At 50.3% G+C, this 22,790-nt stretch overlaps 1 protein-coding gene and 1 pseudogene across 1 annotated transcript in view; one reads left to right on the top strand and one right to left on the bottom strand.

Moving 5' to 3' along the window:
* Jakmip3 (Janus kinase and microtubule interacting protein 3) overlaps positions 1–22,790 on the bottom strand; it is a 99,201-nt gene that overhangs the window by 61,168 nt on the left and 15,243 nt on the right. The window contains exon 2 of the mRNA XM_008823146.2: positions 16,738–17,235. Coding sequence (XP_008821368.1) covers positions 16,738–17,235 — 498 coding nt within the window. The remainder of the gene's footprint in view (positions 1–16,737; positions 17,236–22,790) is intronic.
* LOC103725850 lies at positions 19,898–22,453 on the top strand (annotated as a pseudogene).

The raw sequence follows: 22,790 nt of genomic DNA, 5'->3' as shown, positions 1-22,790 counted from the left end.
GGAACAACTCCATTCAAAACAGATTTTCAAAGACAGCTTTTCTGTTTGCTATTTAAGGTTAAAAAAAAAAAACACCAATAAGCCAGTGATTTGCTAAAGTTGGCTGGAAACAGAGATGGGTGTCTAATTAACCCTGACCACAAATTCCATGCAAGCCATGAGCAGAAGAAGATACAGAAACCTTTAATGACTCAACTCCTGTTCACTGGTGCATGCCACAGTGCTGTGAGAGCAGCCCAGCCCATCAGCAGAGCAGAGCGGCTGGTGGAAATAAAATCATGTAAAAGCAGCTACGTTCTGGAGCTAAGTGCACACAGTCATTCACTGAATTCTCCTCCTCCATAGACCTGGGCAGGAGAGCTCTGCGCTGGCAGAATATGACTGCCTGAGCACCCGGTTTGAGCAAAGGCCACCCTACCCGTTAAAGCCATCAGGCAGAAAGTGATGCTCAATCCCCATCACAGAGGCATGGGATGCCCATTAGTGACAGGGTCTCCTAAACTGTTGGTCTCTCACACAAAGTTCTTAGCTGATCCTGTGTTTCTGTCTCCTATTCCTGCTGGGTTAGGCCGGGAGGACTTCATGGGGCATGGGGATGTGTCTGCAGGATGCTAGCCCCACCCACATTAGGGTGCTCTGCAGAGGTGGGTGACCGCTCACTCATACCTGGCACCACCTGGCACACATAGTGAGCCATGGAGAGTGGGATGGCCCAGGACACCATAGCAGACAGCACAGGATTCCTGCCACAGGTAGACCCGTGCCCACACATGTGGCTCCCTTCTTGTGACAGGAACTAACAAAGTGTCCCTTGTGTCATCACAGGCTGAAGGCTGGGTTCCTCATCTGGTGAGCGGCCCACCCATGAGCCTGGGCTGAGGACCTTCCAGTACATGATCTCCACCACTGAACCCAGGGAGTCCCAGTAAACAAGAAGGAGCAGGTCCCCTACTGTCTGTCCTAGATGACTGTGCAGCTTCCAGACACCACATGCCACCCTATGTCCTCTCCTTCACCCACCCACTCTGCCCTTTTACAGCCAGGGTCAGCTTGTTCAAGTGAGATCACATGTCCTTGCTCCAGTGATGGGAATACTCTTTCCAGAAGAAGATTCGGGATCTTTGCTGGCACCTGCTGGTTGCCACATGGATTCCTCCTGCTGCCCCTGTCATTGCACATGACTCTCAATTATAAACAGTGTCTGAAATCACAGGGAGGTTCCTGGGGACTGTGGATCCCCACAGAAGGGGTGTCAGAAGGTTGCTTGTCCAGTACTTAAGATGCCTCACATCCTGACTCAAAGAACATGCTCAGCACAGTGCTTCTCCATCAGAGCTTCCTGGGACCCTGGCAGCAGGCAGATTCCCACCCCAGGCACGGAGGCAGGACCCCTGGAGGACACCTTGCCTGTTCCTCTGCTGGCTGATACACCTGACAGCTAGTCCTGCAGTGCTGAGGACCATCACCCCATGTATACCTCACAATGTTCATCAGGCAGACCTGCCACTCAGAAACACTTTCAGTGGGTTCCTCACAGCTGTGGCTGCTTCCATCTTGGCAAACCATGACTCAGTGGCCAAGATAAAGCACCTGCCACCCTGCAGCAAGTGTCCTTGGAGGAGGGCTGTGTCCTGGTCTTGCAAACACTCTAAACTAGGCAGTGCCTCGTTGACAACAGAGGACATGCACACCACCTGTGTTCTGTGGTGACCGAACACATAAACACGTCTCCCCCAGCAGAGAAGGCCGTTGTTCAGCAGGGGTGTGCAGGAGAAGAGGAGGACACAGTGGTTTGTAGTGGGGTTCAGTTTCCTAACAAGAAGGTCCTGGAAGAGCCCCTGAGGGCTCAGGATGGGAAGGAAGATGGGAAAGAAAATGCAGACCAGATGGACAGCTCAGACAGTGGAGGCCATGGAAGGGATGGCTGTGTAGGAGCGGAGGATACCAGAATAACAGTTGTCCATCCTCGGTCATCCTCAGTCGGGGTCTGAGAGCTAGTATACAGAGAAAAGATACTCAGGGCCCAGCACTTGAGCCCCTGTCCTTGGTGTTCCGAGCTCCGTGAGTATCCGTGGCGTGGCTGAGAACTAGTTCCCGGGAACTTATGCCACAGACAGGACAGTCCACCAACACAGTGACAATGGTGGTTCCCACTGGAATTTTCTAGAAAAACTCTTTAAAAATGCCGACTTCTAGAAGCTGCTGATCTTAGACATAAAGAAGTTGACACTAGACTTAACCTTGGACTGTCAGCAACTCTGGAAGCTAAACAAGCACACAGGGCAGAAGTGGGATGCTGGAGAAGAAAGTCCGAGCTCAAGTCCCCGCCCCGCTGGCCTCTGTGAGCTCTGTGCATCTGAGTGGAACCTGAGGTTGCCGCAGAGCCGGCACTGGGTTGGGTTTTTAAGTATTACTTTATTATTTCTATTTGTATTTTATGCATTTGAATGTTTTTTTCTGCAGGTATGCAAGCACACCATGTGCATGCCATGTCTGTGGAGGCCAGGACAAAGCACGAGATCCCCTGGAACTGAGGTTATAGATCATTGTTAGGTGCCATTCGGGTGTTGGGAACCGAACCTGGGTCCTCCACAGAGCAGCACAGCTATCTGCCAAGCTATTTCTCTGGCCCCAAGCACCAAGAACTTCATGATAGAGAAAAGGTGAAACAGATCCACCCTAAAGTTCCCACCCAACCTGGGAAGGACCCAGGCTGTCCGCTGCCAATTTGACTGCCCCGCCAGAAGAAAACATTATTTGGGCAACAAGTGTGTGCAGAGCTACAACAGCTCACCCACAGTTAAGACTGCACCAAAATGAAGAGCTGTGATGGAAACATGGAAGTAACAAGCAGGGAGGTGAGCTGGGTAAGAGAAACAAGCAGGCCCAGGGATGGCTGGAATACTGGAGGTAGCAGGATAGAACTGGAAAAATAATTGTGACCAATGCACTGAAAGTAACCAATAGGGTTAGTATACTAAAATACTGGTTTCCTCACCAGGTATAGTGGCACACACTTTTAATAGCTCCTTGGAAGGTGGAGGGAAGAGGATTAAGAGTTCAAGTTCTTCCTCAGCTGCATAGCGAGGCTACCTGTAGCCTGGACTATGAGCTCCTATCTCAAAGAAGTCTGGGCATGGTGGTACATGCCTTTAATCCCAGGCAGAGACAGGCAGAGCTCTGTGAGATAGAGGTCAGGCTGGTCTAATAGCGAGTTCCAGAACAGCTGGGGCAGGACACACACAAAAATTGAGGCTGGAGAGATGGCTCTGTAGTTAAGAGCACTGGGTGCTCTTCCAAAGGACCTGGGTTCAATTCCAAGCACTCGTGTGGCGGCTAACAGCCATCCATAACTACGGTTAGAGGGGTTCCAACACCCTCTTCTGACCTCTGTGGGCAAAATACTCATACACATAAAATTTTAAAAAAAGAATGCTTACTTTATATGCACGAGAACCTGAACTCAGAGCCTCAGCTCCTTCATAAAAAACTGGATATGGCCACATACATCTATAACCCCAGTGCTGTGGGAGACAGGCAGACGATTGCTGGGGCGCTTGCTGGCCTCCAGCTACCTCCAGGTTCACTAGGGACCTTGTCTCAAAGAAATAATGTGAAATGTGATAAAGGAGGACACTTGGCATCCTCCTCTGGCCTACACATATACATATGTGCCTGCAGCGTGCACACCACACACACACACACACTAAATAAAAATATAAATAAAAATGTTTTTCTCACAGAGGTGGAAAATGGATAAAAATGTAATTCAGCCCGGCATGGTGGCGCACACCTTTAGTCCCAGCACTTGGGAAGCAGAGGCAGGCAGATCTCTGTGAGTTTGAGGCCAGCCCAGTCTACCTAGCGAGTTCCAGGACAGCTGGTACTACAGGGAGACCCTGTCTCAAGAAGAAAAAAAAAAAAAGGACAAAAAATGTAATTCAATTGAGAATTAGAATCTATAAAAAAATTCAATATCTAAAATTGGGAATTTTATCAGCATACTGGACACGGGGAATCACAAACACAGGATAAATGTCAGAATATACGTAAGGCACAGAGGGCAAAGAAATCTTTCAAAAGGAGCAACTTTAAGAAGGACGGGGGTGCAGTTAAGATGGCTTACATACATGTGAATGGACAGAGAGGAGATGGGGAGAAGCATTTGGCTAAATAATGGTCAAGGATTTCCCCAACCCAGAAGAGCACATCACTTCAGATCCAAGAAGCTCTGCTGGTCCTGAGTGGGGTGAAGAGAAAGAGGAAGAGAAAGAGGAGGGGGAGGAGGAGGAGATAAGTAGGAAGAGGAGGAAGAGGAGGAGGAGGAGGAGGAAGGGAGGATGATGAGGAAAAGCACAGGGAGAGGAAAAGGAGGAAGTTTCATATCACAGATCCTGCAGACATTACAAGGGTAGTAAGAGAACATTATGAACAATTTTAATATCAATAAATTTAAAGGCTTATATGAGTTGGACACATTCCTTGAGAAATTTTTATTAAATTTGACACAAGAAGCAGAAAAATTTGAATTTGTTTTATTAAATAAACATCACTCATAATTTGAAAATATCCTACAAAGAAAAGCCTAGTCCCCAAGAGTTTCGCTGGTGGATTATTCTAAACATAGGAGAAAGAAACATACTAATATTAAAAAAAAGTAAAGTCAAGCCAGGTGTGGTGGTGCACGCCTGTAATCCCAGCACTCAGGAAGCTGTGCACTAGGAGTTCAGTGAGTTCAAGGCCAGCCTGAGCTACACAGCAAGACTCTGCCCCACCCCCAACTTCATTAAGAGAGTAGGAAAGATTAGATATTTCTAAAATCATTTTATAAAGTCAGCCAAATCTAGAGCACAATTGGCAAGAACACCATAGGAGGTGGAGAGTCCTAAATGCAGCAATATTGTTAAAAGCAATATATCATGGCCAAGTAAAATTTATCCCCAGAATGCAACACTGAGCTTACATTTACAAACCAATTAATGTGATTCATTTCATCAATGAAATAAAGAAAAAATACTATCATCTCAATTTATGCAGAATGAGCACTTGATAAAATTCAATAGCTGCTCATAAGAATTCTCGGCAAAGGGATGGAGAGATGGCTCAGCGGTTAAGAGCACTGGCTGCTCTTGCAGAGGACCTGGGTTTGATTCCTGGCAATTATATGATGGCTAACAGCCGTCCATAACTCCAGTTCTAGGGGAATCCAACACCCTCTTCTGACCTCTGCAGGCAATGCATGACAGGGTGCACTTATATACATGCAGGCAATACACTCATAACACATAAAATAAAATTAATTAATTAATTAAAAAGATTTTTTCAGCAGGCCAGGTATGGTGGCACATGCCTTTAATCCCAGCACTTGGGAGGCAGAGGCAGGCGGATCTTTGTGAGTTTGAGGCCAGCCTGGTCTATATAGTGAGTTCCAGGACAGCTGGGGCTACAGGGAGACCCTGTCTCAAAAAGACCAAAAAAAAAAAATTTCAGCAAACTAGATTAATGGAGTTTTCTACTCTGACCAAGAGTATAACCAACAAACAACCCTGCAGCTCACACCATACATGGTGGTAAATAAAAGCTGGTGCTTTTCCTCTGAGGCTAGGAGGAGAAAGGGGCTTTCTACAATCTGCATAACCAGCGTGCTAAGACAAGAAAATCAATCAAAGGCATGAGTGAAAAGGAATAGGATTACATGCACGAAAATATGTTTTTGGTAGTAGGGATTAAACCTAGGGCCTTGCACATGCTAGACAAATGTATTATCATGGAGTTATAACCTTAATCCTTCACTTTTAAAAATTAATTTTCATTTTTATTTTTATGTGTATGATTGTATTGCGTGAATCTGTATAAATGTACCCATGTCATGCAATGCCTGTGGAGGTCAAAGAGGTCACTGAATCCCCTGGAACTGGAGTTACGGATGGTTACTGGCCACCATGTGGGTGATAGGAACCAAACCCAGGTCCTTTGCAAGAACAGCCAGTGCTCTTAACAGTTGAGTCATCTCTCCAGCCCCTCACTTTTTATTTTGAGACAGGGTCTTACTGAGTTTCCCAAGCAGGCCTGGAACACAATCCTCCTATTTCAGCCCCTGAGTAGCTGGGCTTTCAGGCCTATCCCAGTAGGCCCAGCTATGCAGAGGAAAATCTAGAAACAGGGCTGGAGAGATGTTCGGCAGTTAGAATGCATACTGCGCTTACAGTTCAGTTCCCAGAACCCCTACTGGGCAGCTTTACCTACCTGTAAACTCCAGCTCCAGGGAGATCTGACTCCTCTGACTTCGGATGCCAATACTCACATGCATGTACCCATACACAGACCCACACACGCATGTAATTAAAATAAAGCTTTTTAAAAATAAAACTAAATATGCATCACAGGCTGTTAGAATTACAGTGAAGGTTGCAAGATTGCAGATGCAAAATCAGTATAAAAACCAATTGCATTTTTATATATCTGCAGCAAAAATTTAAAAAGCTAGGTCTGGTGTGGTGGCACATGCTTTTAGTCCCAGCACTCAGGAGGCAGAGGCAGGAGATCCCTGTGAGATTGAGGCCAGTCTGGTCTTCATAACGAGTTTCAGGCTAGCTGGGGCTACAGGGAGACCCTTTCTCAAAAAGACCAAAAAAAAAAAAGAAAAAAAGAAAAAAATTGTGCTAATGAGGCAGAAAAGCAGATGAAAAGTGTTATGAACAGTCACAGAAATAGGGTCATGTGACACAGGCCAGGGTCCAGCTGCAGTTCAGCTGGGGAAGGATTTAGTCCCACAGTGGTTAGGTGTTCACTGAGCAAGGAGGAAGGCTGGCCCCAGCCTCACACCATTCACAAAGGCCACAGAATGAAATAATCCAGTGTCTGGTGACAACACAGGAGTCTTTCCATGACCTTGGGAAGGTAAAGGATACAAAGAGCACATTAAAAGAATCAACAAATTGTGTCTCCTTGAAGTTAGGACTCGTGTTCATCTAGACGCTGATGAGGAGTCTGGGCCACACCGAGAAGACAGGTCCACTAGCCGGAGCACGAGAGAATTCAGAGAGCACTCAGGAAAAGACAAGTTCCACAGTCGACGGGTGCTGTACAAGGGGCCACACACCAATGGCCAGGAGAGTGAGGCGGTCTTTCTCACTGCTGTGACAGAGCAGCAGTGCGGCTGCATGAGGAGTTAAAGGGGACCCTGCTCCTTAGAGGCTGAGAAGGGCCTGATTCACCCCCTTGGACGACTACATGCTCTAAGGTTGGCACTGGCTTTCCCTATGGCCCAGCAACTCCCTTCGGCCACAAAGATGGGAGAAACCAGTACACACCACCACCCAAGGATATGATGGAGACATTTGTGATAGCCAGAACCTAAAACAGCAGGAACATCCTTCAGAGAGGAGTGGATAACTCACTGATGGACCGTCTGGGAACATCCTGCAGGTGTGGTTCCCAGGAAGTTGGAGAGCAAGAGCAATAGGCGGGAGGGAAAGAGCCTCTCAGGGAAGGTTTGGTGCTCCATGTCTGAGCTCAATGGTGGCCATGTGTGCAAACGCTGGCCAGCCCTCACCAGCCTTCCCTCTGGATTTGTGCCGTCACCATAGAGCAGCCATCACTTGGTCTTCACAAATGGATAGAAAAACAAATATAAATACCCAGCCTTCACCTCCAGCTGGGTACAGTTCATTCATTGCAGTTTTTAAAGGCCCTGGATTTGCCTGAGCATGTCCCAAGCAGGCATCCTAGTGGACACCTGTACCTGGGAACACAGGACCTTGTTCAGCACCTTGGCTCTAGGACCCTCCCTCCCCTCAGACAGCAGTGACTGCCAGGACCTGTTCCCTAGAGGTCAGAAAAACCAACTCCAAGTCTGGCAGCACTGGCTGTGGTTGGTTTGAATGTACAATCACAGATTTTTGGTCAAACTTGAAGCATTACCCAGGAGCACCCTGGGACCTGGGAAAGCTACTATCTCTGAGGAGTACTGTTCTCAAAGGTAACTTATGCTGACTCTGCTCCGTTGGAGAAGAGGGCCTCTACACTCTCCTGATCACCAGCCCCCAAGGCACATATGAAGCAAAATCACAGATCTTTATGAGGAAGAGGAAATTGCTTTGTGTCTATAATTCTTCTCTTTCATAGAATTTTTAATAACACCCCAAGGTTGTATTTCAGTGAACAAATGCTATGTGCCAACTGCTGCATGCATGCACGGCAGAACCTCCCAGACTCTACAGCAGTCCTGTACCAATGCTCGAGGGGCCCCAGCACAGCTCCGCCCTCGGTGTAGCATAGGCTGGAGGGATGTGAGGGGACTGTCCCCAACTGAGATCACAGTGAGCTGGAGCAAGTGGCCCCAAACCTTTGGGTGTGAGGTACCCCACCCCTTCCATTTCACTCTGACATTACTGAAAATTTGGTCAAGAAAGCCACCAGGGACCAGCTTAACCACGACAACTGAGTGGAATGTGCACAGATGAGTTGGCTTTGGACTCTTCTAGAACCAAGGGGGCTGCATTGGTCCCAAGTCTCACCAGAGAGAGTCTGACTTGAACCTGCATTGGGGCAGTAGACAGGCAGCTCTGACTCTCCATACTGTGACTTTCTAAGCACAGCATAGACTGCTGAACACAGGTGAGCTAGTGTTACCAGCAGGAGTCTCAAGTCCTTGCTGTCTCAGCCCTGTCCTGCCCTGGACGGATGTGTCTGCGATGTCTGTAGACTGCTGAACACAGGTGAGCTAGTGTTACCAGCAGGAGTCTCAAGTCCTATGCTGTCTCAGCCCTGTCCTGCCCTGGACGGATGTGTCTGCAATGTCTATCTGTCACATCTTGGCCCTTTTTCCTCTCCTCTCCCCTCTCCCCTCTCCTCTCCTCTTCTCTACCCAGCCTCTCTCTGAGGTCTTTGATTCCCACCAGGCTACACCCCAGGCCAGCATTTAGGGGTCTAGGATCAACACTTTGCTGGCTCTGGTGGCAGGTATGGCCCAACCTGGCCCCAGGTCAGAATCTATCCAACAACTATCAACTGGGTGGGTACCTGCTAGAGATGTCACATTGGAGTAGCACACAGAGCAGACTTCAATTAGAGTTAGATGATGCCTCTGGCTAGGGCAGAGAGGCAGAACCTTAAATTATAGTGTTCACTTAGGAGGCTCTGAGCTGAACATTCCAGAACCTTCTCAGCACCCCTTCCCAGCCCAGCAATCTCAGAGCATCTAGGGAAGGGAGCTTGATCCACTGTGCTCTGTCCCCAGGGCCTAGGTTTCAGCAGGATTTCCAGACTTGCACAGCCCCCTCCTCCTGGTCCCACCACAGTGCTGCCCACTGACTGATGTGCTGTCTTTCCTGGGGCCACAGCTCACACATACTAGCTTGGATGACAGGATGACGTAAGACTGTGAAAAGCTCTCAAGAGCCATTTCTGGGCCTTCACCCACACCACACTGGCCGTATTCAATGCCAGCTGGTATGTCACATGATGAAGGGCAGAGTCCCTGACAGACAGTGCAAGTGACAGAGAGCGTCAAACATTTCCAAATGTAACCACAGTCAGGGTCTCTCCATGGGGGAGCCTCAGAGAACCCCAAGCTTGTCTGGCCTGTGGGGCTTTCTGATAACCTTCCCGTGTGGATAAAGCTCTGAACTCTGGGCCCAGGGAGGCCACTGTCCCATCACTAGGTCAAAGCCTAGTTAACCTCTGCATACCCAGCCTCTTCTCTGAGCCAGACCTGTCCTCAGTCCTGGGGGTTAGGCCACCTATGGGCTACCTTCCCTCCCCCTTTCCTGCTCTGCCCTGCTCCAGACAGTTTCAATCTCCAGCATCCCCAGAAATGCCTCTGGGCTCCTTGTCCTGGGCAAGGTCCCATCCTCTTCTCCCCTAGCTATAGCAGCTCCTGAGCTGCTTCCTGTCAGCTGGACCCTCGCTGCAAACCCAGTGCATTTCCAACCTGGCACCTCCCATCACACTGCCCTTCAGATACAGCTGCAACTCAGAGTCTGGAGAGTAGACACAAATCTACAATCGGCTTTCAGAAAGCAAAATGTCTCTATCAACTAGAGCCAGAGTGAGATGTAGGTGGGCCTGAGGCCTCTGACAGTGGAGGAGGACCCTACTGGGCAATGTCACAAGAAGAGATGGCCCTGTGCTAGGAGCCTTGGGCCTGGCTTCTAGATTCATTGGCAGCACTGACTGGCCCTGGGGTGACACTGCTCCAGCACCTCCTGTCCCCTGGGCAGAGGCAAGTACATCCTTTGGGTTTTTTATTATGTCATTTAAATTGTATAAAACAGAATTTATATATGGCTGGTCTCTGAGAGCCATGACTTGGGGTGGAGTGTGGGGTGGCAAAGGGTGGGTGGGAGCTGTACCCCCCCAATGCTTGGGTGAGGGCCACTTAAGGCACCAGCCTGGAGAGGTAAGATGGGGTCCCCAGCATGACCAGGGGAATGGGCTCCAACAGTGACACCTAGTGGGAACGATTTGTAATGCAGCAGATGGAGCATGATCCACACACTCTATGTTGGACAGGATCCAGACCCACGGCTCTAGAACTGTTGAGCCAGGGGTCTCAAGACGGAGATACTGACCTTCATGTTGGAAGGGTGTATATGTCTTCAAGCTTTGAGATGGCAAATAAAGGCGATTCCCCTGATTGACTGTGGTTTCCACAGGGAAAAACTGTGGGAGATTGAAACAGAAACACCTGACTGTCGTGTCATTAGAACAGCTCTGGGGACTGTGCGGCCCCGCAGAGGGATGGCTTGGGTGTGCTCTACTCAGACATTTCATGGCTCTGTGGAAAGAATGGAGAACGTTGCTAGAAGTCACATGTCCTATGTGTGGAATATATTTGAGTGCTACCAGGCAGAGAAAGGTCTCTTTGATTAGTATCTTATAGGTCTCCTATTCAGTTAGTGAGTTAAATAAAATCCTTGGCATGTGTAAGTTGTATATTAGTATGAGTTATGATTGTACCGTTGAAGTTTATCCTTTGACAGCTTGGTTAACTCTAAATGAAAGTCCCAGTCACTTTTCACATAGGAAAAGTTCTTACGTTTATGCAGAAGTCTCCAGATCCAAGAAGAGTCAGGGATGGCATGAAGAGGAGGGCCTGAGTGGGAGGTCTGACTGGGAGGCCTGACTGCTCAGGAAACCTGGGCTTCTTACAGGGCTGAGAGGGTCTCACAGCTTGGAGGCACACAGGACCCAAGAGGAGCGAGTTAGAAGCCCCACTGGTCTGAAAATGTTAGTGTGGGAAGCCGGGTGAGGTGGTGCACACCTGTAATCCCAGCCTTTGGGAGGTGGAGGCAGGAGAATCAGAAGTTCAAGGTCCTTGACTATGTAATGCTACAGATAGTGTGCTGGATAGCTTTAGTGTCAACTTGACACACCTGGGTTGAGGGAGCCTCAATTGGGGAGTTGCCTCCATTGGACTGGCCTGTGGCCATGTCTATGGGGCATTTTCTTGATTGTTGAGTGATGTCGGAGGGTCCAGCCCACTCTGGGTGGTGCCACCCCTGGGCAGGTGGGCCTGTGTTGCATAAGAGAGCAGGCTGAGCAGGGGCCAGGGGAGCAAGCCAGTAAGCAGCGTTCCTCCATGGCCTGTGCTCCAGCTCCTGCCTCTAGGTTCCTGCCCTGAGTTCCTACCTTGGGCTCCCTGATGAACTGTGACCTGGGAGATGTGAACTGAATAAACCCTTTCCTCCCCAAGTTGGTAGTGGTCAGAGTGTTTTGTCACAGCGATGGAGAAACAAACTAAGACAGACAGGTTACATGATACCCTGACTCACAGCAACAAAAGAACATTTAGCTCAGGACAGAGGAGGCTGAGGTGCAGGAGACACACTTTTCAGTCAGGCTGCACACAAGAGAAAAAGCTACTTCCTTAAAAGATAAAGACAAGCTTGGCTTGGGAGCTGGAGAGATGGCTCAAACTAACACCACAAAATGTTACAATTAGGAATGTCAAAACGAACCACAGGGGAACTTACTTGCATTTTAATGTAAATTTTAGCATCAGTTTGTCCAGTCCTGCGGTTTGCTAAGCACTGTGTTTAGCTTGTGTCAGTCTGGGGAGACAGCATCTGAGCTGTTGGGTCTCCAGTCAGTGAGCACTGATTTCATCTGTTTATCTGCAGTTTCTTTCACCAACATTTTGTGCCTTTTATTTTTTTGGTCTTTTTGAGACAGGTCTCCCTGTAGCCCCAGCTGTCCTGGAACTCACTATGTAGACCAGGCTGGCCTTGAACTCACAGAGATCCGCCTGCCTCTGCCTCCTGAGTGCTGGGATTAAAGACTCTTTAGTGTATGAATCTTGCATTTATTTTGTAAAATTATTCCTAAATATTTCTTTTTATGACCTTTTGAGTGAAATTTAAAAATCAGTTTGCATAGTTTGTGTTTAGTAGAGACAGAAATACAGCTGATTTCTGTGTTGATCTCATATCCTAAAGCTCTGCTGAACTTAAGTTTCTCTCCCCCTCTCCCTCCACCTTGGTCTCCCTTTCTTTCTCCTTCTCTCTCTGCCCTCTCCCCCCTCCCCCTCTCCTCCTTCTCTCCCTCTCCCGTCTCCCTCTCTCTCCCCCCTCTCCTCTTTCTCTCCCTCTCTCTCCCCCCGTCTCCCTCTCTCTTTCCCTCTCTCCTCCTCTGTCTCTTTTTCCCCTCTCTCCTCCTCTTTCCCTCTTTTTCCTCCTCTCCCCCTCTCTCTCCCTGTCTCCCTCTCTCCTCCTCTTTCCCTCTCTCTCAACCCAGGATATGGAACATGCTAAGCAAGCACCCCCCACTGAGCTTCTCAGCCATATTTTATGAATTTATTAGGATATTTTTACATACAAGGTCATGTCACCTACAATCGCAAGTTTAAATTCTTCATTTCCTTCCTGATGTTTTTAAGTTTCCTTACTGTAACCAAAGTGACTGGAATTCTTCCTTGGGAAGGAAAAAGACAGGAGGCTGGAGAGATGCTCAGTGGTTAAGACCAGCTATTAAATTATCTGTACAGAGTGAAATTAATCCTCAAACAAGAGAGTTAAGAAGACAACTGACTCAGTATCACAGTCAGCAAACAAAGCCTGGGAACAAGTGGTAAGATGGCTGTAGTCCCAGCACTGGAGAGGCAGAAGCAGGGTCATCACAAGTTTGAGGCCAGGCTGGTCTACATAGCAAATTCCAGGCCATTCAGGGCTACATACCAAGATACCTCAATACATTCTCCTCCCCTGACAAAGAGTCTGAGAACAGTTCTAAAATCCTTAGCTGAACAAGAAACAAAGCATTTACACACAGCAAACAGAACCACTTGTACACATAAAAAATAAATCTCTTTTTCTTTTTCTTTTTTTTTTAATTTGGTCTTTTTGAAACAGGATCTCCTTATAGCCCTAGCTGGTCTGGAACTCACTATGTAGTCCAGGCTGGCCTCGAACTCACAAAGATCCATCTGCCTCTGCCTCCTGAGTGCTGGGACTAAAGGCATGTGCCACGACGTCCAGCCTATAAATCTCTTTTTTTAAAGATAGAAGAAAAAAATCCCCCAATACCGTAAGTCTTGAAAGTTCACTTTAATGTAAAGCCCCTAGGTAGCAGATCCCTTATACATATCCCTGTGTTCCCCGAGCTGGAATGCAAGTAGGAAGCTAAGAGACTCCATCAACAGGGAAGACAAGAGCCCAAAGGAACTCCAAAGAAACACAAAGGAGCCGAACACTTAGAAGTAGCCAAGTATAGTGTTTTTGGAGAGATGAGAATCAGTGTTGCACCGACGACTGAGAGGGAAGAGCGAAAGGGCTTGCTTTGGAGAACAAATACCTTTGACAATTAGAACGTCTGCAATAAACAGAGAAGTGGGGAAAGTTGGAGGTATGTCCTAGAAAGCTGAACAGAGAGCTAAGGTTGGAGAGAAAAATAAGAAACTCAGTGTGAACTCGAAGCACCGACTTGTGTTAAGCAGACATGGGTGGGGAAGGGGGCGCTGGGGAAGGCGGGTGCTGGGGAAGAGGCAAATGGGGAGTTTGGAAAACACTGACAGCAGGTTCCCTAGCTGGAGGACAGGTTGAGAGGCTCCTGCCTGCCTGGCTGGGTGAGCAGGTCCTGTGTCATCCACACAGTACTGTGGCATTTCAAAGGTTCCCTGAGCTCCAGGAGAAGGTGGGGCTGGGTAGGAAACAGAGCAGATCAAGAGGGAGAGTCCTAACACACTTCCATCAGCAGCCCTGACCTTAGAGACAACGACCTCAAGTTCCTGCTAGAAAATATTTCCAACCCACAGGTCAAGACCCCCATTAAAATTTCAAGCATGAAGATGGAACGGGGGATGGTTCACATACACGGACTCTCGAAATTTCCTCTTGTTCTCTCTGGAAGCTACTAGAGAACACACTGCTAAATCAGATGTGCAACTCAGCAACGGGGACATGGCTGGGTCTGACAGCGGAGAGGGGAGGGTATGCGGGCCTTGAGGAAAGGGGCCAGCAGCGTTCAGTGGTGTGCTGGGAAGGAAACAGCTGGGTGGAGGGGCAGGAGGAGATGTGATGGTCAAGGAAGGATGGTCCACAAAGGCAGACCGTTGAGATCTGCCTTGACGGCACTGAGAGGTTCACCATTTAACGGGAAGTGTGCATTAATGACAAGGACACTTAGAAAACTAAGCAAAGAAAAACAACTTGAAGGGACACAGAGTTGTATGAACTGGATGGTACAATCAATGGATCATGAGTCCCTGCATGAACCTCGGGTGTCTAAACACTCAGCCACAGCAGTACAACTGTGTATATTCACCGAACCCAGGACGGTGCTGCACACTGGCTGTTCTTTTTTGCCCCTTGGATCTTCTATCTCCCTTCCAGGCTCTGTGACTCAAAAGGTGAACACTTGGGATAAGGCTCAGTGGGAGAGTGCTTGCCTAGCATGTTTGAGGGCCTAGGTTTAGTTCTAGCACTGGAAAACAAAATCAGAAACCTGGCCCATATAATAGCCCCACTTGTTCCCCTATACTGGCCTCTGGCCGATTAGTCAGTGGGAGACAAGGGACTCTAGATACGAGATTCCTGGTGGATGGGGAGTTCACGGGCTGAGCCCTGCTCCTGCTGTGCTGAGGAGCTGCTTAGTCAGTGGGAGACAAGGGACTCTAGATACGAGATTCCTGGTGGATGGGGGAGTTCACGGGCTGAGCCCTGCTCCTGCTGTGCTGAGGAGCTGCTCTTCCCTGGACCTGGAGCCCCAATGGCCAGACCCAGTGGTTTCCCCTCATGCTGCCCAGGACGTCTCACATCACCCTGCTCCAACTCTCCTCAGGGGCTTCTCCACAGATGCACCATCTGTTCCTGCAGAGACATGGCCAGCACAATATGGCAGGGTGGGGCGGAGCTGGGAGCAGGGAAGGGACAGCACTTTCAGAGGAGGCATTGTGTACAGGAGAGAGAAGGCAGCAGAGACTAAGATGAAGAAACAGTGCAATCATGAACATCTGGGGTAAAGTCCAGGAGCAGCAACTGGGGGAGTCACAGGTATCTCCCTCTGGGGATCCAAATGGGAGTGGGAGGGGCTGGTTGGGAAGAGCTGTTTTTTTGTTACAAACCTTGTTGAGAAGCAAGACTGCTTTCCTTGGTTAGGAACACTAACTCCCAGCAGGACAAACGAGAGGGCCCATGGAACAGATAGTGTGCAGCCTGGTAGCCACATCCTTCCCTTCCCTGGACAGACAAGCTGGGGCAGTCACACCATGTCACATTGTCACTAAAGGCAGTGACATCATATGGCTCTAGATAGAGGAAATTGGAGCAGGGAACATTCTGGAAAGGGGGAAGGCCTTATAGGTTAGGAAGGAGAGGGTACCTTATATTCATCCTGGCAAAGACATGCTCCCTTCACAGTGTCCAGTGTCCTGTCTCTGGTCATGTCCAGAGAATTAATGTAATTCCCTTGGAAAGTCCGTGAAGTGATGTGGCCTGGCTCTGTACACCAGGAACTTGGAGAAGTGGGGGAGAGCTTCCTGGGTACCGCCCAACTAGAGAGATGGCTGCATCCTATCAAAGGGTGCCTTGGTGCCCAGGGTTCTGGGGTCTTGATGAGGCATGGCATGGGGAGAAGGGCACATGCCTCTAGGGTAGAGCTCACGTTCCCCAAATTCCTAAGAAAATATCCTTCCCAAGAGAGGAGTTGTGCCCAATCCATTCCTCCCAACTCCTGAATGTTCTTAGCACTGGGCCAGGGTCTGCCACAGATTCCTGGTCTGTGGGCCTCCTGGGATGCAAAGAAGCTGTCCTTTGAGGACAATGGCCTATGAAGCTGGCAGTCTCACAGCGTCAGGACCACAAGCAATGTTTTCCTACAGGTGCACATGGCACAGAAATCTCAAAGCAACCTCAGGGGCCTCCCCAGCACCGGGACCTCTCAGTCTTACCTCTCTGGACCCAGAGTCTTGTGACTCAGAACCCTCCTGTCATCAGTATGTGAGCCTTCTAGCTTAACCTGGAACTCTGACAGGGGATCCTCCACAGCCCCTTGTAGGGAGACAAGAATGATGACTTGAAGATTTCCTGTTCTAAGTGGGGAGTACTGCTAGTTCTGATGGAGGGGCAGACAAGGTCTTGCTTGCCTGTGGGCAGCTGGGTCTGCCCTTCTGCATCTCTGGAGTCCTCAGAACCAACAGGAAAGGTGTAAGGTGGTATGTGAAGAAAACAGGCCAGTGAGTGGCCAGAGCTGCCTCCACCCTCTGCCCTCCACCCTCCCACCTGCCCACCAGTCACGTACCAGCCTGCGGATCTCCCGCTCACACTCCTTCTTGATGCGGGTGATCTCCTCCTGGTGCAGGTGGTACACACTCCTGATCTCCGCTGCCTTGATCTTGTCCGCCTGGATGACCAGGGTCAGCGCCTCCTCCACCTGCTTCTTGGCCCCCTTGAGCTCTGAGATCTCCTGCTGCATCTTGACCTTCTCCACCTCAAACCCCTTCTTGGCCTCCTCCTTGGCCTCACACAGGAGCACCGTCTTGACCTTGTCGGGAGCACCATCCCGCAGGGTGTTGAGAAGCGCCTGCAGTCGCTGGTTCTCGTTGTCCTTGATCTTGATGACCCTCAGCAGCTCAGCCTCGTGCTGCCGCAACAGCGCCTCTCGCACGGCCTGCAGCTCCTTCATCTTCTCCTCATGGAGCTTGGTCTTGAGTTCTGTGACCAGGACCGCGTGCTTTCGTTGCTCGTGTTCACGTACCTGCCTCAGCTCCTGGCTCTTCTCCCGTTCCACCTTGCTGACCTGAAACACAGGCAAGGTGGACGTTGCAGGAGCCCCAGTACCCGCACCTGCCCAAACATGCCCATGCATTTGAAGGTTTGCTTTCCTGAGAACTTGGGAATTATCTGCCACTCCAAAGGTGCATTAAAATGTCAACTAAGCAAAAGTCAGCTCTGTTTGGTGGAGAGTGTGGCTGTGGCCTGCGGTCCTGCCACATACGTAGCCCAGCACTGCAGCAGGAGAGGAAGATCAGGCCTGTGGAAGTCTGCCCCTGGCCTCTCTGGGAGTGGGCTGAGCAGAAGGGGGGGCTGTTCTTGGACACTGCCCTGTGGGGAGCCCTCAGGCCAGCCTCTGCCCACCCCCTTCAGGTCCGTTTCCCTGGCACAACTGTGGAAGTCTGCCCCTGGCCTCTCTGGGAGTGGGCTGAGCAGAAGGGGGGTGTTCTTGGACACTGCCCTGTGGGGAGTCCTCAGGCCAGCCTCTGCCCACCCCCTTCAGGTCCATTTCCCTGGCACAGTGGGCCTGGTGCACTTACCTTCTATGACATTCTTGGCAAACCTCTTAGCAGTTGAGTTGTCTGCTTAGATGATGCCCAACCCCAAGTTTTGGAAACACTGTGACTGGATCTTTCATCCAGATGTTTGGACCTCTTGCTAAACAATCACCCCAAACACAAACAGGCATTTAGCATGGAGAATGGCTGAACTTCCCATGAGCCCTGTCTGCCCTATGGCTAGAGAACCCGGACAGGGTCCCTGCAGCCCAGGGATTTCCCATACCTTCCACCCCTGCTATGGGGGCCCTAGATCCACTCCTCTCAGCAGCTCAGCTCATGAAGCTCCACGGCATGGAGTCCATAATGGTCTGTCTTGGCAGCATTTGGCATGACATTGCCCCCTCTGAGAGACTCAGACAGGGTCCCTGCAGCCCAGGGATTTCCCATACCTTCCACCCCTGCTATGGGGCCCTAGATCCACTCCTCTCAGCAGCTCAGCTCATGAAGCTCCATGGCATGGAGTCCATAATGGTCTGTCCTGGCAGCATTTGGCATGACATTGCCCCCTCTGAGAGACTCAGGGGCTTCAGGGTCCCCTGGCTGCCCCATACCAGGGGCTGCCCATCTCTGTGACCCACACCTTCTTGCCACCCTGGAGGCACCCACAGCGCATCCGGCCTCTTTCCTTCTGTCCTGTTGCTTCCTGAGGGCCCAGGCACCCACATGCCACAGCTTCTCAAACTATGTCTCTGGTCCTGTCACTCCCTGGATCTCTAGGAGTCAACCCATTGGTAACAATGAGGGCCATAGCCCATTACCTGCACCCAGCGGAGCCTGACCTTTTGTGCCTAGAGGCTGCCTCTGGCTTCCAACCCCTCTTGAGTCATCCAGTACCGCCCTACCAGGACACAGGAAGTATGTGGCCTTACTGCTAGCAGGAGCAGTAGTCAGCTTCTGTTAGGATAGGCCCTTGTCTCCGGCTGCGGCTGCTGTGATCAGCTTCTTATAGCAGGTGAGCAAGTCCCTCTTCTGTTTCTGCAGGCAGTGCATCTGTGAATCTCACAGACATGCCTGGGGAGACCCCTGCTTCCTTGAGGCTCCTGATCCTCAAGGGGCACGAAGCAGGCCCCGCCTACCTCCGTGACTCCCACTCCTGGGGGGAGGGGGTAGCATGCTTCTGGAGGCATCTCGTGGGCTCCCACCTTCCTCACCTTCCTCCAGTTGACATCAGCAAAGCTGCCACTCAACTTCCAAGTACACCCAAGCTTGGCATCTCCAGACGCCCTGCCCCTGGCTGCACAGTCTTCTAGCCCATCCCCCTCTGGGTCTGCCACACTTTCCCCTGGAGAAAGTCAGCCAGACATGAAGATCTTTGCCCCTCTGTTAGGTCTCTGGTGTAGAATAAGAACGGAGAGCCCTGGCATCCCCAAGAGGAGGGCCCCACCCACCAGACCTTGGGCCACCCCAGGCAGGTCCGTCTGCTGAGAAAGAGGCCAGGCTTTAGCCCTCACCAACAGTCCCTCTTGACCTAGCCTTTCCTACCTGGAATTCTACGTGCCTCAACCCCTACAATGCAAGCTCCAATCTCACAGTGCCTGGACCAGCCCTGCCTCCCACTCTCCCAGTCCCCCTCCCAGGCCTGCCCACCTGCCTCTGTTCCGCCTGCCCAAGGCCACCTGCGGAGCTTGGCCTGTGTGTCTTTCCTCCACAGCCTAGCCCCATCCCCACTTCTGAGGCTGTTCCCTAGTCTGCCATGACACACAAACCCCAGCAATTCAGATACGTACTTGGTATCAAGTGTGAATGTATGTGTACATGCACGTGGAGACCAGGGGATAACCTTGGATGTCAGTCCTCAGGAGCACTGTCCACCTTGGGTGTGTATGTGTTGTATGGTACATGTTCTACAGGTGCATCCACCCATGTGGGAGCTTGTAGAGGTCAGAGGTTGATGTCAGAATATCTTTCTCAGTCACTCTCCACCTTTTGGCTAGACTGGCTGATTGGTGAACCCTTAGGATCCTCCTGGGTCTGCTCATCCCCAGCTCTAGGATTATAGACATTTGACCACACCTGACCCTTACATAGGTGCTGGGGATCTAAACTCTGGTCCTCGTGCCTGTGTGGCAACCACTTCACCCACTGAGTCATATTCCTAGCTCCCACCTTGTGTTTTGAGATCTCTTATTGGCCTGGAGCTCACCAAGTAGGCTAAGCTGGCTGGCCAGTAAGCCCAGGGATCTGCCTAGCTCCACCTCCCCATGTTGAGATTACATGACTTGATTACTACATCTGACTTTTTTACATGAGTTCCAGAGATCAAACTCGGGCCCTCAGTGCTTACCTGGCAAGCACTTTACCAAATGGGCTGTCTCCCCAGGCCAGGCCCTGCTTCTTAACGGTCCTCAAACTTACAGTAGTGCTGTGGACTGAGGACAAACCTTCAGTTACAGGAGCCTTTGGGAGACATTTGAGACCCAGCTGTTCCTGTGCTTGGCCTGTCTCCTCCCCCACCAGAGGGACTTTCAGGGGCAGGAGTCAGCCCTGCCTGCTGCCACTTCCCTATCAGGACAGGCGTGTGACACCAACTTACACAGCTGGCAGTACCACTCTCCTCTCAGCTTCTGACAAGCTGCTGACCATCTCCACTGTACCAAGACAATGGACAGCTGTTGAGCAGCTTGGACTTCTGCTTTGGTATATGGATGATTCAAACTGGCATCCAACCCCCCTGTTTAACATGAGTCTCCTCCTTTCCCAGTTTAAACTGAATCCCAGATATGGAAAAAGGGCGGGCAGAATTTTGTTTGGTTTTTGAGACAGGAGCTGAGGTTAGCCTAGAACTCACTATGCAATCTAGGCTAGCTCTGAATTGCAATCTTCCTGCCTCAGCCTCCCAAGTGCTGGTATATGTAAGCCACCAATCCTACTGACAAATCAGTTTTGATGTTTCTGAATCGTTTGAAGGAAATCTTTTTTTCCCTTGATGGATCTCTTTGGCTGATTTCACATGTTGTCTGTGTAAAGGAAGGAGGGGAGGAGGGTTGGGTACAATAGGAACACCGACCACCCATGAGGGTTGGATCATGAGGGTCAGAGGTACAGCAAGTCCTAAGTGAGACATGGTAGACCAGAGTCTACACCAGGATCTGTGGACTCAGCCTGTCCTGCCTCTCAGTAGATAAATCTTCAAATCTTTTGAATTCTAGACTGAGAGTTATCAGAGAGAAAATGAGTGTCATGTGTCACAGAGATGATCTGGGACAGGGGTGGAGGGGTGGGGAATGGGAACTGTGCGAACAGGACAGTTTTACCTTAGAGACAGTGGAGCCCACTCCTCTCTTGTGGTTCCTCCTGCTCAGGGCCTGACACTTTGCCATGGACCAAGTGTGTGGTGAGGAAGAGCATTATGGTGGAGGAGCAGGTGGTGAACTGGATGACCTCATGGTGGACAGGAGCCAGTGCTGGCCAGCTTCTGCCTCTGTCTGCTTTCCATCCATCTGCCACCACCATACAGTCTATTACACAGCATTGCCCACATTCAGGGTGGATCCTCTACCAAAGGTCCGAAACTCCAGTTCCAAGGCTGTCATTGCCGGACATGGGTGCATTTACATATGTGCAGGCAATACATTCATATACATAAAAATTTTTTTAGAAACTAACCATCCTGAGTGGAGGCCAGAACCTGAGACACTGGGGGGGGTGTCCCTCTTTGCATAGCACCGGCCCCACCCCCACGCTTACTGGTACCACTAAGGTGCATCAGGCTGTGGCGTGGTGGACAGGAGCCAGTGCTGGCCAGCTTCTGCCTCTGTCTGCTTTCCATCTATCCGCCACCACCACACAGTCTATTACACAGCATTGCCCACATTCAGGGTGGATCTTCTACCAAAGGTCCGAAACTCCAGTTCCAAGGCTGTCATTGCCGGACATGGGTGCATTTACATATGTGCAGGCAATACACTCACATACATAAAAATTTTTTTAGAAACTAACCATCCTGAGTGGAGGCCGGAACCTGAGACACTGGGGGGGGTGTCCCTCTTTGCATAGCACCGGCCCTGCCCCCACGCTTACTGGTACCACTAAGGTGCATCAGGCCGTGGCAGGTCAGGGAGGCGCAGCACGACCCAATGGACCAGCCGCTGGAAACAAGATCTCAGTTTAAGCTGGTCTTGCTGGGGGAATCTGCAGTGGGCAAATCTAGCCTCGTCCTCCGCTTTGTCAAAGGACAATTCCATGAGTACCAGGAGAGCACAATTGGAGCAGCCTTCCTCACACAGACTGTCTGCTTAGATGATAACAACAGTCAAGTTTGAGATCTGGGACACAGCCGGATAGGAGCTATATCACAATCTAGCCCCCATGTACTATGGGGGGGGGCAGGCAGCCATTGTGGTCTATGACATCACCAATACAGATACATCCAAGAATTGGGTGAAGGACTTACAGAGGCAGGCCAGCCCCAACACTGTCATTGCACCGGTGGATAACAAGGGAGACCTGGCCAGCAAGAGAGCCGTGGAGTTCCAGGAAGCACAAGCCTATGCAGATGATAACAGTTTGCCCTTCATGGAGACATCAGCAAAGACTGCGATGAACATGAATGAAATTTTCATGGCAATAGCTAAGAAGCTTCCCAAGACCGAGCCCCAGAATGCAGCTGGTGCTCCAGGCCTGAACCATGTGCATCTGCAGGAGAACAGCCCAGCTAGCCAGAGCCAGTGCTGCAGGAACTAAGCCCCCCTTGCCTGCCGCAGAACGACCCAACTGGAACCCACTCTAACCAATCCCGCTTAACGACTCGGGCCACCTCCGGGGGCAGGGGAGGGGTCCATCATGGTTTTTCCGAGTTCCTTTGATCCTAGGCCAGAGGGAATTATTCCACCTACACCTTTCTGTACAAATACTAATTCAATTTTGTCACTTTTTTAATATATATGATCTTCCACTGCTCTCCCCACTTGTCCTTTGCTGATAGTAGCCACGTGCTCCTGTCCCCCTCATCTGTGGGGATGAGGGTTGGAGCAGTTACCCTTTCTTACCCTCTTGCTGGAAAGCGGACTCAGCAAGAGCA

The sequence above is a fragment of the Nannospalax galili genome, unplaced genomic scaffold (assembly GCF_000622305.1).
Source record: "Nannospalax galili isolate Female #2095 unplaced genomic scaffold, S.galili_v1.0 scaffold49, whole genome shotgun sequence".
NCBI classification, from domain to species: domain Eukaryota; kingdom Metazoa; phylum Chordata; class Mammalia; order Rodentia; family Spalacidae; genus Nannospalax; species Nannospalax galili.
Note: the sequence above shows the minus strand (reverse complement) of the source record. Positions and strands in the feature narration are given on the sequence as shown.